General features: G+C 36.1%; 1 protein-coding gene across 3 annotated transcripts in view; it reads left to right on the top strand.

Annotated features, from left to right (window-relative positions):
- Nucleotides 1-376: 376 nt before the first annotated feature.
- The window catches only part of col19a1 (collagen, type XIX, alpha 1), a 42,206-nt gene continuing 27,069 nt past the window's right edge, over nucleotides 377-15,513 (top strand). For 2 of the 3 annotated variants that reach the window (XM_026277702.1, XM_026277700.1), the window contains exons 1-8: nucleotides 377-598; nucleotides 2,211-2,335; nucleotides 4,315-4,323; nucleotides 4,563-4,634; nucleotides 6,840-6,939; nucleotides 13,684-13,807; nucleotides 13,962-14,237; nucleotides 14,463-14,543. In XM_026277702.1, coding sequence (XP_026133487.1) covers nucleotides 597-598; nucleotides 2,211-2,335; nucleotides 4,315-4,323; nucleotides 4,563-4,634; nucleotides 6,840-6,939; nucleotides 13,684-13,807; nucleotides 13,962-14,237; nucleotides 14,463-14,543 — 789 coding nt within the window. In that variant the 5' untranslated portion in view covers nucleotides 377-596. The remainder of the gene's footprint in view (nucleotides 599-2,210; nucleotides 2,336-4,314; nucleotides 4,324-4,562; nucleotides 4,635-6,839; nucleotides 6,940-13,683; nucleotides 13,808-13,961; nucleotides 14,238-14,462; nucleotides 14,544-15,513) is intronic. The other variant, XM_026277701.1, reaches the window with a different exon arrangement.

Below are 15,513 nucleotides of genomic sequence, written 5' to 3'. Positions count from 1 at the left end.
TCAGCCAGAACCCCGGTTCCTTTTTCTGTTGGCTTAGAAATGTCTGTGTCTTGTGTATCAAAAATGGTTTCACTAGCTAAATATTTTTATTTTAAGACTTTTATAGTATGCGCTATGAATCATCCTGAGAAATATTTAATAAAGTAGTCAGCATGATAATAGTATAATATTTACATTATAATATTATATTGACAATATTAATATCATATTTACTGAAATATATAGACATACAGTATATAGACAAAAAAGTGCCTTCTTTTTATATGAAAGTTTATCTTTATATTTTGTCCTCTAATTTGAAAGAAAAGTTAATGCCCGTGCGATTGGTGAAGTACCCTGTGTAGGCTACTGTAGCGTGTTCCACAGGGAGCCCCTCAGAGTGTCCTGTCCGTCCTGGTGTGTGCTGCTCTAATGAGTGAGTGGGTGGGAGGGTCAGGCAGTGCGACAAATAAGGACACGGTTCCTGCACGAGCTTTCATTCTCACTTTTATTTGCAAGTGTGTTTTGGACCCACAGCTGCCTAAAATGCGCTAATTAGCCAAACGGGATTTGCTTTTGCGGTGTTTTTACGCTGGAATAATAAACTTTCTCAGCAAATGTAAGTAGCCGGTGTTCACCTGTCTTGGTTGCTGTGACTTTGTAGCTGTTTTTGCAGCGTAGCCTATGTGTTCGGTGTCATTTTTTTAATGATCATGTTTGATGTCATTTGAGTTGAACGCGCCACTGCGTGTGAATCCTGTGCTGCTGTCGTCGTTCGTGTACTTTAGAGAGAGAGAGAGACTGTTCAGAGAATGTTCAGCACTGCTGATTTATCATCACAGAAATTGCATTAAACAGTACCTCCTGACTATGTACATGACACATTTGGCAAGCAAATGTGGAAATTAAATATTTGTATGTATGCTTTTTATGCACACTAATGAGGCCATGTGGTGTTTTATTGTTTTATAAGTTTTAAGAAGCGCTTTTGGTTATATTGTATTTAAAGGGATAATTCACTTACATTTGCTAGTCCCCATTGACTTGCATAGTGTTTTGGTCTTTTTTTTTTTTCATACTATTGAAGTCAATGGGGACCAGCAACTGATGGTGTTTTAGCACTGTTATTGATGCATTAATATGCTGATATCAAATATTGAACACTCAAGTTTAGCTTCACATCACATCGAACACATAAAGAAAATGATGTACTGCTTCTTTTATTTGGATTAAGTGCAGATTAACTTTTCATAATCATGTTTTTAAGTCTAAATGTGTATGAAGAAAGCAAAGTGTTGTCTTTGACCACTTCAAGTAAACTTAATCTTGAGGAAAATGTCTTTCTTAAAACTACAAACATTAGACAGCACAATTCGAATTGGCACGTGTGACTTTTATTAATCAGTAAAGCCTTTAAAAGTGGGTGAAAAGTGCAATGAACTCATGACTGCTGGATGAAACTTTGATTTGACTTCATTTTTATTTAATTTGTGTTCTTTTTTCTTTTCTTTTTTTTGGTGTTCAGTCACTACCTGAAATTGTGTAAAACACAATAAAACATGCCTAGAATAATAAATTCTATTTACTAAAATATTTTTTTTTTTTTGCCTTAGAGATCTTCAAAATATATATTTGATGTTCATTTGAAAGTTCAAACTTTGAACTTGAGTGTGATGTTCCCAGCAAACCAATTTAGCACATGATTATATGCAGAGATGCACTAATGATTGTAGCCTACACAACTGCATGAGTTGCAAAACTCCATAGCACTAGTGTTTAATTATTTAGCGCAATTTGTTTGCCCTGTTACTTAAGAGCTCAATAACAACAGTCAGCGGTGGGTAACGGATCATATTGGTTTACAGGAATCTGGCACTGGGTCCCCAGAAGCACCTCATGCTGGAAACTTCCTCTGGCCTGCAGTTTATTCTGAGGAGTGAAATGTCACACCTGACATTTTGCTTTAAGACGTTTCACCACATAATTAAAGCGCCACCCAGATTTGACAAAACTTGATATTTTCCTACATGTTCTTACATAAAGTAAACCGTATTCATTTGATACTGAGTGTGCTTGAATATAGGACTTTAAAGTTAGTTTAAATCAGCTGTTCATGAGTAAAACATATTAAAATTGTGAGGTCAGTCATCATTCAGACAGTGACAAGTGTTATTGTGTTACACAGAAGAGCATCAAAGAGTTGTAAAAGTGACGTTGTTTTCTATTTCTAGGTTTTCAAGGGGCCCTCTCTCATGTGCCAAAGACGACATGATTCACTGTCTCAGATGGACTGTTTTCCTGTGGATTGTAAATACCATTCCTTTTACTTCAGGAATGACAGTGAATGAGCGAATAGGTTTGTATGCTGTCACCGAAAGGTCCGCTCCAAGATGTTTGCTTATTCTTGTCCGTTTACAAAAGGATTGATTAGAAGCGATTACATCTGTTTGGTTTTTCGAGCCTTGTTGGTCTCGGTGGTGACTTCACCACTCTGGTGCAGAGCGCCGCTGTCCTCACCTTTAATTAGCGCTCTGTTTTAGATTTCTTGTTTGGAATCCTTGTATGCAAATAAACTGTTTGTGATGAAAGACTTTGCACCCTTCTTTAAGAAGCAGGGACTCTTGCACAGCTATTTGAAATTCCCGCTGGCAAGGACATGGCGACAAACCCTTGACCTGGGTGGCATTAGCAAGAAGGCACAAGGACACATCCGGCTCTGGTGTTATGTGTCCGATAGAATTGCTTTATTGGCCCCATTCAGATTAACCTTAAGGAATATTATTGCACAGTGCAAATGCCCACGAATGAGAGCCTGAAGAAGAAGAGGACAGGCAGGCAATATACTTGCCAGCTGAGTGAATTGCTATCTCCTGTGATCCACTGTGCAAGCGTGACATCCAGGAAGAGATTTAGAGAGGATTTGCAGCATGTGTCCCGTATCCTTAAGGGTCGGCAGTTTGCCAGCAGATGTACTGATTTTTGGAATTTTCTGATAATGCTGTGCGGGTGTTCGGCTGTGGAAGCAGATATGTTTGTGTGTTTTTGCATTTTTGTCTGTGTGAGCATCCTTTTTTAGTGGGGGGATAATTGTTGTTGATAAGGCAGAATTCATCCTTCAGAAATATTTGGCTGCAAATGTCATGGGAGGGGAAAATCATAATGGTCGATTATTCCCTTGAAATTATAATTGCAATTATTAATTACGATTTTTATATGAAAAGAAACAAGCTGAAAACGCTCTAACTTAAAGTGCTATTCAATAGTATTAAGCCAAATAAACATCGGATTGGTTTCTTCTTTAAATGATAAAAAAAAAGTACAATATATGAATGGTATTATAATGTTATACTAAAACAATAGAAAAACCCTTAAGATGACATGTAGAAATAATATATATATATATATTTTAAGCTTGCAGAATAACTTAAGTGGACTTTAAACGATTAATTGCCGCTTTGAACGATTACGTAAATGTGGCATCCATAACTGAAATCGTGAGTAGAAATTCGATTAATTGTGCAGCCCTACTCCAGTGTCATTTTTGCTCGATATTACTTGTTTTGAGGTGGATTTTTACTGACATTTTGAATTGTGTTCTCCTGGCAAATGAATAGGTGTTTTAAAGATCAGACTGGGGCAAGTTGTCACATTTGATTAAAATTAAGTTTTATAAGGTTTATTAATTTACAACATCTGTCAACCAAAGCAGTGGGAAGTAAAAATCCTATTAATTTTCTCTATAGGGGAATTGATTTTTAACTACGACTTACAAACTGTTAAAGATAGAACTACTGTGAGTTATGAGGTTGTTAATTAATTAATGGTATATGCTTTCGCTTAAGCTATAAGCCTGTATTGTTTTAATTAATTTTTTGTTGATTCATAACAGCATAATTTCAGGTGAAAAAAAGGCATTACCCATAATTCTGCAAAAAAACCTCCACCACTCAAAGAATTGAAACAAGCAAATCATGCCAAAAGCTATTCAGATTATGTAATACTTTCTACGCTCTGAATACTTAAATATTTGTATATATATATGTATATATATATATATATATATATATATATATATATATATATATATATATATATGCATGTTTTACAATAAATGTAAAATATATTGTTTCTATATACATAATCTTTGATCATTTTTGTTCCGACTGTTATTCACAATGCTTGTAGGTGATTGTATTTATTTGCCTCCACTAAAAGAAAAGCCCTACACAAACTTACACCTGTTTTCTTTTTGCTTCAAATTCTTTCTTTCTTTTTTTGTGCCTTTATATGTGCCTGGATGGTTTGGTAATTATTTTTTTTTTTTTTAATTTCCAGAAAACAAAGGTGAAGAAAAAATTGAATGGGCGCAATTGCGCTTGAAGTCATGTGTCACAGCTTCCAAATCCAAATGCTTCATCAGATCACAAAAGCAAACAAAATACTGTCCTGTACTGTACAAAAAACCTAACCTTATTCAGTGGAGGAATAAGTGTGACACTAGCTGTTGTCTTCTTTATACATAACCAGTTTTTAAAAATCAATTCAGTTGCTTCATTGACACATAATATTCCTTTCCTCTGCAGATCATACATGTCCACCCATGAAGCTGGAAGACAAGTGGGATACCAATGTGAACATTCACAGAGAATTCACAGGTATAAACAAAGAATACTGTATATACAAATAGAAATCAAGCACAGCTTGTCCTCACGCAGTGCTGTTAAACATCAAACTGGTTGTTTAAAACATCCCTAACGTTGCACATGGCTGAAGCTGACAGAGCAATTTATCCAGCTAATTTAGCATTTCCTGAAGGAAATGCCAGTTCTTGTAAATCAGCTAAAGAATACTGTCAAATTGTAGGTAAAAATGTGTTTCTGTGAAATACAGCGTGTTTGCTTTGTGTTGGCAGCACACAAGAATCATCATCACTTGTGACAGGTGTAAAGATGGATGTACCATATCAAAAATTTGGGGTTAAGATGTTTTTAAATGTTTTTGAAAGTCTCTTATGCTGACCAAGGCTGCATTTATTATAAATATTATCTTTTTGTAACCTTATAAATGTCTTTATCCTTCCTGAGTAAATATGGATTTTTAAAAGAATAATCCCAAACCTTTGCACTGTAGTGTTAATAGTTAAATGGATAGCAAGAAAGAAAAGGCTATTCTCTATAGAGCATCACAGTCCCGCCCACAGCCCGAGAGAGCTTTGTTGCCGGAAGTAAATTTCCCATTCATTTCTCCTATTGACTTTCGGAAAAATCTGTATCTAAAGAGTTTTAGAGCATGTGTGAGGATAACCAGCTACGGCTGAACTCATAAGCATATAACATATCATTTCGAGTGAAAAAATGTCAAAGGTACAAGACTGTGTACATATTTTCATTTCGAGCGCAGGAACTACTCATCCCATAAACCACCGCACCTCACTGAATTCGACTGAAGCCACAACCGCGAACGAGCCTTTTGAGCGACTTCCAAATCTGATGACGGCCGCTCGTGCGAACTTTTTCCTCCAGTGAATTTTATTTTATATAGTGAATGTGCAGTAATAGCAGTTCTTTCATTATTAATCGTGTAAATAATTTGTGTTTTATATAGTTATTGTGTATTGATTTTTATATTTATCATCGTGTATTTTATATATTGTGTGCGTGTGTGAAAACGGTTAACGATAACGTCAGCAACATGGGGCAGTGCTTTGTACCTGACTGCAATCACCACTCAGTCGTCAACACATGTCGTTGCCATTACAGAAATGTTCAGTAAATGCACAAAAGGGTATGCCTAGGCTAAATATTGTTTTGACAGTGGCATTATAAAATGCTTGATATGACTCATACCATATGAAGACTACATTAGCCTTGCTAAAGTGGACGATAATGCTAACTAACGTTACCAACCTCCCTGCAAAACTCTCATAGCAGCCAAGGAGATCATGATTGCACTGATAAGTCTACCATGCAAAAACGCAACACAGGTTTTTATTTTATTTTTTAATTAATGATCTTCAGTCTTCACGGACCTTCGCGGGGTTTTACCAGACGGTTACACGAGCTCCACCAATCAGATGCATCACTGTGGGATTGTGGGTAATGAAGTAATTAGCCAAGACATCGCGAATAAAAGGCATTTATATCAAAACAAGGTTAGTGCCACATGATCCTTTTGCGCTTATATGAGCATATACTATCGCTTAGTACAGCCGTAGCTGGTTTTAAGTCTAACATGTATGGTTACATTTTTATGCCTTATACCCCAAATGTCAATGCAGAAATTGCATTGAATTTTTACTTAAGGCACCAGCTGTGGGCGGGACTGTGATGCTCTATTTCATACACAAATGGATGAAGGAAAATGACCAACCACAATTTGATATGTAAATACCACAATGCCATCATCAGTGTACTGTAGGTTAGATTTGAATGCTAATTCCTGTCAGTGCTAATTCTGTCAGACACTAGGAGATTGTCACTTTAGTTTAAAAAGGTATTTATGAAGTGTATTAAAAACAGTTCACCTAAGGCTAATAAAAAAAATAAAAATAATAATAATTCTTATTCTAAGTGCAGAAGTTTAGAACAAGCCCCAAACCAACAATAGTGTTGCCTTGCTAAAACTAATCATTCCACATAAAAGACTACACGTGTGTTCAACAGTTTGTAGGGGACAACATTTAATGAAAATTTCTTTAGCCTAAAGCTAATGTTGTTCCTTTAGCAGGAGGTAACAGCGCTAAGGTCATGTTCTCAATTCCCCAAATGTTTACGCAATGTAATGTAAGCTGCTTTGGATAAAAGTGTCTGGCGAATGCACCAATGTAATGTATGTTTGTCTTTTTCTTCTCTTGTTTACAGGGTTTGATTTAGCTGAGAAGTTTCTTCTCAGAAAAGGCACGGTGACAGACAACAGGCTGTTGTTGAGACTGGGGAGTAAACCGTTGTTTAAACCAACAGAGTAAGTTCCGCAAGTGTTGATGTGGTTTTGATATGGTGCCATTTATTTTCCACTCGCACATCACTCAGAGGATTGCTTTGTCTGAAAACAATGTTAACTAAGCTGAAAGTTGTTGCAGCAAACGTGGGCATCCATATGGATGTTTATGTAGTTTGGACGTGATCTACGATGTGCAGAATTTTCTAGCATCTGGAGAGCAGAAAGTAGGGCAGTTCCTTGCAGAATCACTGCTGTGATTAGCATGTTATTATTGTAGTTTAAATTAATGCCTACATCCACATGTTGCGTGTTTGGGTTAGCATTCCTGTCAGCTTCTCATATAAATTTCTGTACGGGACAGAGCGTGGGTTACCTCACCGAACAACTGCATTCTCAGAGAGGTTTGCATGAGTTTATACCACTCAAAATTTGAAAATATGCCAGCCCGTTATTGGGTTTCTTGTGATGCAAACCAATATTTTCCCATGCTTTTTATCTTGCTTTCACTTTAACTGACATCCGGTCAAAAACTCAGGAGATGTCTTGTATGCTTTTAATGGTGTGTTGACATGGAATGACTCAGAAATCACAAGCTTGCTGGGATAATTCCACTCGCATTGGCTAATAAGGATAAACTGTGAGGTGAGACATGTTGAATAATTTGGACAAAATTAATTTGCTGACCATGGGCAGTGGGCTCGACCAAGGACAAGAGAGGTGACTGTAATGGAGTACTGCCTAGAAGACAAATCAAAAAGTAATGGGGAATCATGTCCTGTATGTTAATTGCCTTAAAATGACATTAATAATTTACAGCTCAAGGGTGACACTGAGTTCAAAGAAGGCTTCTGTGTTAGTTAGACTTTTCAAATATGTTTTATCTACGTCTAACAGCCTTGGACATGTACCGTTATGTAGGCCGTGTTCTGTCAAGGTCAGCTGTCCAAGCCGCATGAACCCACAGCATATTCATGAGTCCAAAGAGCTCAAATTGATGCTCAAAAGAACTCTTTTGTATTTTGCTGAAAAGTGGGATTGTGGCAAGTTTCAGACTAAATCAAGGGTGGGAAGACTAGAGTTGAAATTCCCCACTTCCGACCTCAAAGCATTCCGATCAGTCGTACGTCACAGTAAAATGTAAACAAAATAGGGTGGTGCCATGACTTATGATAATTATGTCACAAACATAAAAGTGTGGTGTTTGTACTAAAAACATCTGACAAAAAATAAATAATAATAAAATAAAACAAGTTGTCATTACATTCCTGTACCTCAGACGTGGTGCTAGCAACGCCTAGGGTTGGATTTTCAGGAAATGTATGAACTGATAGTTTAATGTAATGCAGGTCTTCAGATACAAGCGTCTGCTAAATGCATAGCCCAAATGTAAATTACATCAAACACAATGACTTCTCTTCATTGTGATGCTGTGAACATTACTAATTTCATATTTTTTGGCTATAATTATTTTTAATATGTCCATATTATATAATATATAATATATATTATATATTATTATTGTTATTATTATTATTACTAAAAAGACTAAAAAGTGTTTTGACACAATATATCAAACCTAGTGACATTAATTTAAGAAATACAGCACAGGCACGTTTCACATGCAGAATGTAAATGTTGTAAACACTCAAAATTCAGAAAAATTTGCTAAATTTAAAAATAATGGCATAAAATACAATCTATTAAACATTTGGGACAAGAATTGTATTGTATTGTATTGTATTTTTTCCATGTTTTTGATGAACCTTGTTATTTGATGAAAAATACAGTGACACCACTAAAATAAAAGTATTTGTAAAATGTATGTTTGAATATATTAAAATAAAACAGTAATAAAAAAAAAAAAATGAAGATTGTAAAATCTAAATGTATACTTGTGGTGCCACAGCTGAATTTTTAGCAGCCATTACTCCAGTCTTTCGTGTCATACGATCATTAGGAAATCATTATAATGTGCTAATTTGGTTCTCAAGGAACATTTCTTATTATAATCAGTGTTGAAAAGAAAAACGTTATGCTGCTTAATATTTTATTAATATTTATATTTTTATTTTATTATTTTTGTGGAAACCGTGATGCATTTTTCAGGATTCTTTAAATGGGAAGTTTCATAGAGGCAGTTCCAAAGTGCAGAATTTATTTGAAAAAATAATTATTTAATAACATTAAACTGTTAATGTCTTTACTGTCTCTTTTTATTGATTAAATGCATCCTTGGTGAATAAAAGTATTAATGGATTTGAACAGGGTTTTTTTTTTTTTTTTTTTTTTTTACCTTTTCCTGTGATTAAAATCACTGTCCCACACAGCATCTCATTACTTATTGCTTTTAAGATGCTACTGTAAGCTTTTGGACACTTTCAGTATGTTTCTAGTTAATGTGATGGGCTACATCTGTGTAAACTTGAGGAGAACTGACTACATAAATCCATTTAAAATGTCCCTGAGACCAGTTAGTTAAATGTAATCACCAGAAGAGGCTCTGAGAAAAGTTCCACCGTAATTTGTTTTTGCAAATGTAGCTTGGTTTGATCATTTGTTAATAAAATTAATCCATTTTTTAAACGTCCAATATTTCGGGGCCACTATTTACACTGTATAAGTACACTGAAGTAATACATTGTTAAACGTTTGTAGGTCATTTATTCCTTTGTGTTTCATCCTAGTCTTTAGTTCAGTCTAACTGATTATTCTCTGTGGTTTCAAGCACACCTGCTGGTTTGGCCGTAAAGATTCGGCCTCCACGCATTTCACCAGTGAAAAATAACACCTAGTCATCAGCACTGGGAAAGGGAGGATATTTTTAGCTTTTTTTATACAACTGTAAACACACTGTTTGCTCCACGGGAGGGACGGGATGGGTCACAGATGATTTGTGATCTGTTGCTCTATCTGACTCTTGTTGGTCAGCGGCCTACTTTGGGGCCTTCTATCTTCTGCTCAAACCTGCCCTCAGGGACAAACTGTGAGTCTCTTTGGCTGGAGATGGAGTGCACTTCTTAGAGATGAGAATGACTAGTTGTCTACATGGACCCCCATTCAGACACACACTCGTACTAACCACTGCCAGACCTCAATTAAGCCGAACTCTGACAGGTGATGGCATTAGTCAGCTGGATGTGATGGGGGGTGGAGAAGAGGTCATAGAGCCCCCAGCACAAACTCCAGACATCTCTCACTTTACTCGCAGGAAATGCAGCCGGGCCCCATCGTCATGTTGATAAGGTCACATGGAAAGAGAAGGCTCCATTCCTCCAGACTATTTTCCATTCGTTGTTTCACAGATGACTCTGCTAAGATGTGCTAATTGCATGTTTGGTATTGATTTTTGTGAGAGGCAAGAGTGTGGGGACAGTCTGAAAAGTGTTGGGGGAAGCACAATATAAAGTTGGGATATTAATTGTGTGACATAATGTTTGCCTGGTAGTCCTAACTGAGTTGTTGAAATTAAAGGTTGATAAACAGGCACTAATAGGTCTATCTACTGTATAAATTCTGCCTTTTCTATTTGGCTGAATTATTTATATATATGTTTGCACTATGGACAAAATAAAACTCTGTGCACCACTACTGGCACAAAACCACCAAACACAATTGCAGTCAGTTTGTTTGGAGAAAATAATGCTGGCTAAAGTTTGGGGTAGCATTTCCTGTTTTCATATTGCTATTTGTTGTTTGCAATGCTGTGATGTGCTACTAGAGGTGCACAAATTTCAGGCTTGACTGAATAATTATATTTTAATATCAAATCTTTTTTTTTTTTTTTTTTATCAAGTCACATCACATCACACCACCAAATTGTGGGGGACAAACTTTAATTTATTTGTTAATTTTAAACTAAATATATAATATAATATAATATAATATAATGTAAAGCATGGGGGAACAAGCTTAGGCCACTGTGGGAATGCAAAAAAAAAAAAAAAATGGAAAATCAGAAATGGCACCATTTGTTTTCTTATTAATCTGTATGTTTGAGATTAGTTTAATATGGGCTGCATTAGAGTGTTACATCCCATCCTATTTGGCATATGGCTTCTGATGTCCCTATTTAACAGCTCAGTGATGAAGTGAATTGATATCATGGTGCCCAGGTTGGTGTGCTCCGAAACACTGCACTCACTTATGAGGTCTCACTCCACACAAGTCCATTCCAGCGCCTGGTCATATCAAGTCTAATTTAAGGCTTCATTCATTAAATATGTTACTCAGCAATTCCAATAAAGTCTTTATTCTCTCATTTTCTACCTGTTATTGCCTCTTTCCTTATAAAGATAAATGTTAGATTGAATTTTTATAGTATTGTCAAGCCCTTCCAAGAAGACTGACTTTCTTGTATGGAATGCAAAGGAGATGCTTTAAGAATATTCTTTAATTTTATGAACATGCCATATCTTCGGAAGCCAGATAATATTTTTTGGAGAAATTCACTAAATATTTTCACCATCTACTGAATTATTTGTTCCACTGTCTCTTGAGCATGAGTAAGTGATGACTTGTTTTTTTGACCAAATATGTTTGAAAACTGTGTGGTCAATATTCCGGCCATCACCCTGTAATACATCTATTTTAATTTCCCATAAGCCTTCATCTTATCCAAAAGCATTTGATTTTGCCAGTATGTACATGTACATATACTCTGACTATATATCATTTTAATAATGTGCATTTTCCCCACTGTGCCTGTGAAGGCAGGGGACCTGCTATGCAGGCGTTCCTAGAGAGAATAGAGAACGATATATGTGAAAAGAAGCTTATTTTCAACATGTCTCTTGCAAGTCTGATCTCTCTCTTTCTTTTTCCCTTCTTTTCTGTCCTTTTAATGTATTTATAATCGAGATTTTCCCATTGTCCGTTTTGCTGATTGTGTTTGATGAAATGCCAGTAAATTACCAAATAGCGTGTCAAAGAAATGTAAAAGGAAAATGGGAGTAATTATTTCTGTAACACTTACAGTGTTAGGAGATTCACTTAAAAATGTAATATTACTCCAATATTACTTCAAGTCACTGATGCAGTATTTCATTCAGATGAGTGAAAACATCTTATTGGTTTCAAACAATAGCCAATGAGCTCTATTTATGAAAGGACACATTTACAGTGTTTTCTGATAAACTCATCTGATGAATCTTACAGGAAAGACTAAAGAGGGAAAAATACAGAGGAAAATAATGATGCAAATGCACTTGGCTTGTTGAAGTGTTTAAATGAAAATAGCACTTCTAGCTGAATTAAAGCAGTAATTGAACATGTTTTTCTAGAACATTCTTGTTATTCTCAAATGTAGCGTTAATGGGGTCATATGATGCAATTTAAAGTTTTCCTTTCTCTTTGGAGTGTTACAAGCTGTTTGTGAGTGGAAAAGATCCCTAAAGTTGCAAAGGCTAAAGTCTCAAACCCAAAGATATATTCTTTATAAAAGTTAAGACTCATCCACGCCCTCCTAAAACACCTCGTTTAAACATGCCCCCACATGTCTATGTCACTATGTGGGAAGATTTGCATAACGCTGCCCAAAAGTTCACGCAAAGAAAGAAGGCATAACTCTTATTTTAGTTGTTGCCGCTGCCGCCATGTTGTGGAGACGCTGAAAGACTTTGTTTGGCCTTCCAAAAGAGGACACAACTACAAATCAGTGTTTTAGTTGTATTTACAACACCGTTCCAGAACAGTTCAACCCATATATTCAGATATGTGCAGCACATTTTATGAAGGACTGTTTCCTGATACTGGGAAAGAAGACTACAGTGCCAGCTGTTCTGACTTACAGTATGTAAGTATTTTAACATGTGTAAAGAATTTGTCACTGATGATTCAATGCAGCACGTAAAAAGACAATTAAAGTTATTATAATCCGGAATTACATCCCCACTGGATGCTGCAAATGCCTTGCTTTTAATAGGTTTTATTGCCGTTGTCGCGGCGGTGTCGTCAAGGGGCCGTCACATGCATGAGGTATTCAGCCAATCACAATATAATGAATAGCTGGCCAATCAGAGCGCACCTTGTTATTCAGACTGATGAGTTTTGTAAAAAATCAATGCATTTCAGAAAGGTGGGGCATAGATGAGAAACAATAATGTACAGTATGTAGGAAATAATGTGAACCTTAAACCGCATAAACACATTTCATTACACCAAATACACAAAATAATGTTCTTTTAAGCAACATCATATGACCCCTTTAAGAAGTTTGATTTGTTTATCGAGTCATTTTGTTTGGACTAGTCATGTGCCAGTTCTAAAACAATTCACTTATTCATTTATTGTCATTCATTTACTATTATTCATTTATCCATTTCTTTCTATATACATTATTGTTCAAAAGTTGGGGTTAGTTGGACCCCAATGAGGATACTTTTATTTATCAAGGAATCTTAATAAAATGGATTATAGTTTCTACAAAAAAATAAAAATTAAACAGCACAGCAGATTTCCTCATTCTCAGTAATGAGAAATGTTTCTCAAGCAGCAAGTTGGCATATTAGAATGATTTCTGAAGGATCATGTGACATTGAAGACTGGAGTATTGATACTGAAAATTCAGCTTTGCTTTACAGGAATAAATAACATTTTAAAATATATTTAAAAAGAAAAATGCAGTTTGAATGTTTTTACCTTTTACTGTGACTTATTCAAATTAGTGCTGCCTCAACTGGTAAACGGTCATGCACTTGTTCTATTGTTCTACTTTTTATTTTGATCAACTTTAATTGTAGATGTTGATGTCGTGTCTCTTTTCTAAAGATCTGTGTTCCCAAATGGAATTTCTCATGAGTACTCCATTATTGCCACGTTCCGGCTCAGAAAAACCACAAAGAAAGATCGCTGGTTTGTTCTGCAGATCTTTGATCAAGATGGAGATACGCAGGTATGTGAAAAATCGATGATTTTATTTAGATCTGTATGTTCAAAACCAAGAACTCCTGCAAGACTGGAAAAATGATCATTATATAAATGGTACTCTCTTGCACACAGTGATAGCTTCAGACTTCAAGTCCATCCCTTCTCTCTCCTTCATTTAGGTCTCACTTATAGTGGATGGAGCTAAAAAAACTGTTGAGTTTTTGGCTCAGGGTTTTCTGAGAAACAGCCTCCTCTACGTGTTCAAGAACCGAGACCTGCATGCCCTTTTCGATCGACAGTTCCACAAGCTGGGTGTTTCTGTTGAGAGCAATGCGGTCTCTATCTACCTGGACTGCAAACTGATTGAGCGTCAGGTGACAGCTGAAAGGTCTGGCATGAACGTGAGCGGACGCACATTCATCACCACTCGAGTGGAGGATGGCCGTCCAGTGGATGTGAGTTGTGGGCGCAGGTTCTCATCACTTGCTAAATCAGAGTATGAATGCAAAGCTTAGGACTTTTAGTGATGATTAAAGCCCTGTCAAACTATGGTGGAAACCACTTATAGTTTGAGGGAACTTCACTAACTTCATGTCTGAACCTGATGCAAGTGAAACTTGAATGGTGTACTCATTCATTTACAAGTGTTCATGTTCATAAATGTCAATTTACCGTCACAGATTGAACTTCAGGAGATTCTGATCTTCTGTGATGCTAGAATAGCCGACCTGGACAGATGCTGTGATTCTCCTGGAGTTACGGTAAGATGTTCGGGTTTATGTTAATGAAGACGCGATGATTCTTCCTAACCAGCCCGTAATTTTACACTAAAATTAGAGGCTAGACATAATTATCAAATAAAATCTGGACAAATAGTACTCCTGACACAACTGAACAATTACAAACTCAACTCGTAATTGATTTTGATAGAATTTGTTGTTAACATATTGCTCAGCAGATCATTTGATATATACGAATAAGCATAAAAATACATTGTGCACAGAATTGGATTAAGTACATTTTGTATATTCAAGTTTCCAAAAGAACGTAGAAAAACACTATAAAAGTAGTCTATTTGCGTTCTATTCCATATTTTCTGAAGCCGTATGATAGTTTTGTTTGAGAAACAGACTTAAGTTTTAAGTTGAATCATCTCACTGCAGTGCATCATGGGATTTCCTTCTCTGCAAAGGATACTTGCAATTCTGCCTTTGAATTTGGCCTTTTATTCTACCTTTTGAACCTATATTAAAATGCCATCCACGTAAGCAAAGATGTAGATTTTGGAATAGAGCCATAGCATGTATTGTTCTTGGATCAATCTTTTTCACTGTGGACAAAGCCCTTGAGGCCATCCTTTAAGCTCGAGTTGCTCTGGTCAATAATTTCTGATTAATTAAAGGCAACATTCTGTCTTAAACGAATGGATTAGAGAAAATCCACATTCCTGCTCAGTGCTGTAATTGATACATGGTCTCTACAGTTGTGTGCTAATCCCCCTCTTAGCATTTGAGATAATGTTTCCTTAGTATTTTCCACATGGAAGTGGAATGGTCCAAATGGCCATTGGGGTGGTCGCGTAATGCCACCCCAATCTTCAGGGGCTGCAGTTTATAGTTTGCAATCAACTTTTTTCAACATTGATGATAGTAAGAAATGGTTCTTGATCAATACATCAGCATATTAGAATGAGTTGTGAAAGATCGTGTGACACTTAAGAAATGGCTGCTG

The sequence above is a fragment of the Carassius auratus genome, chromosome 13 (genome assembly GCF_003368295.1).
Source record: "Carassius auratus strain Wakin chromosome 13, ASM336829v1, whole genome shotgun sequence".
Taxonomy (NCBI): domain Eukaryota; kingdom Metazoa; phylum Chordata; class Actinopteri; order Cypriniformes; family Cyprinidae; genus Carassius; species Carassius auratus.
This window is presented reverse-complemented; position numbering and strand designations above follow the sequence as displayed.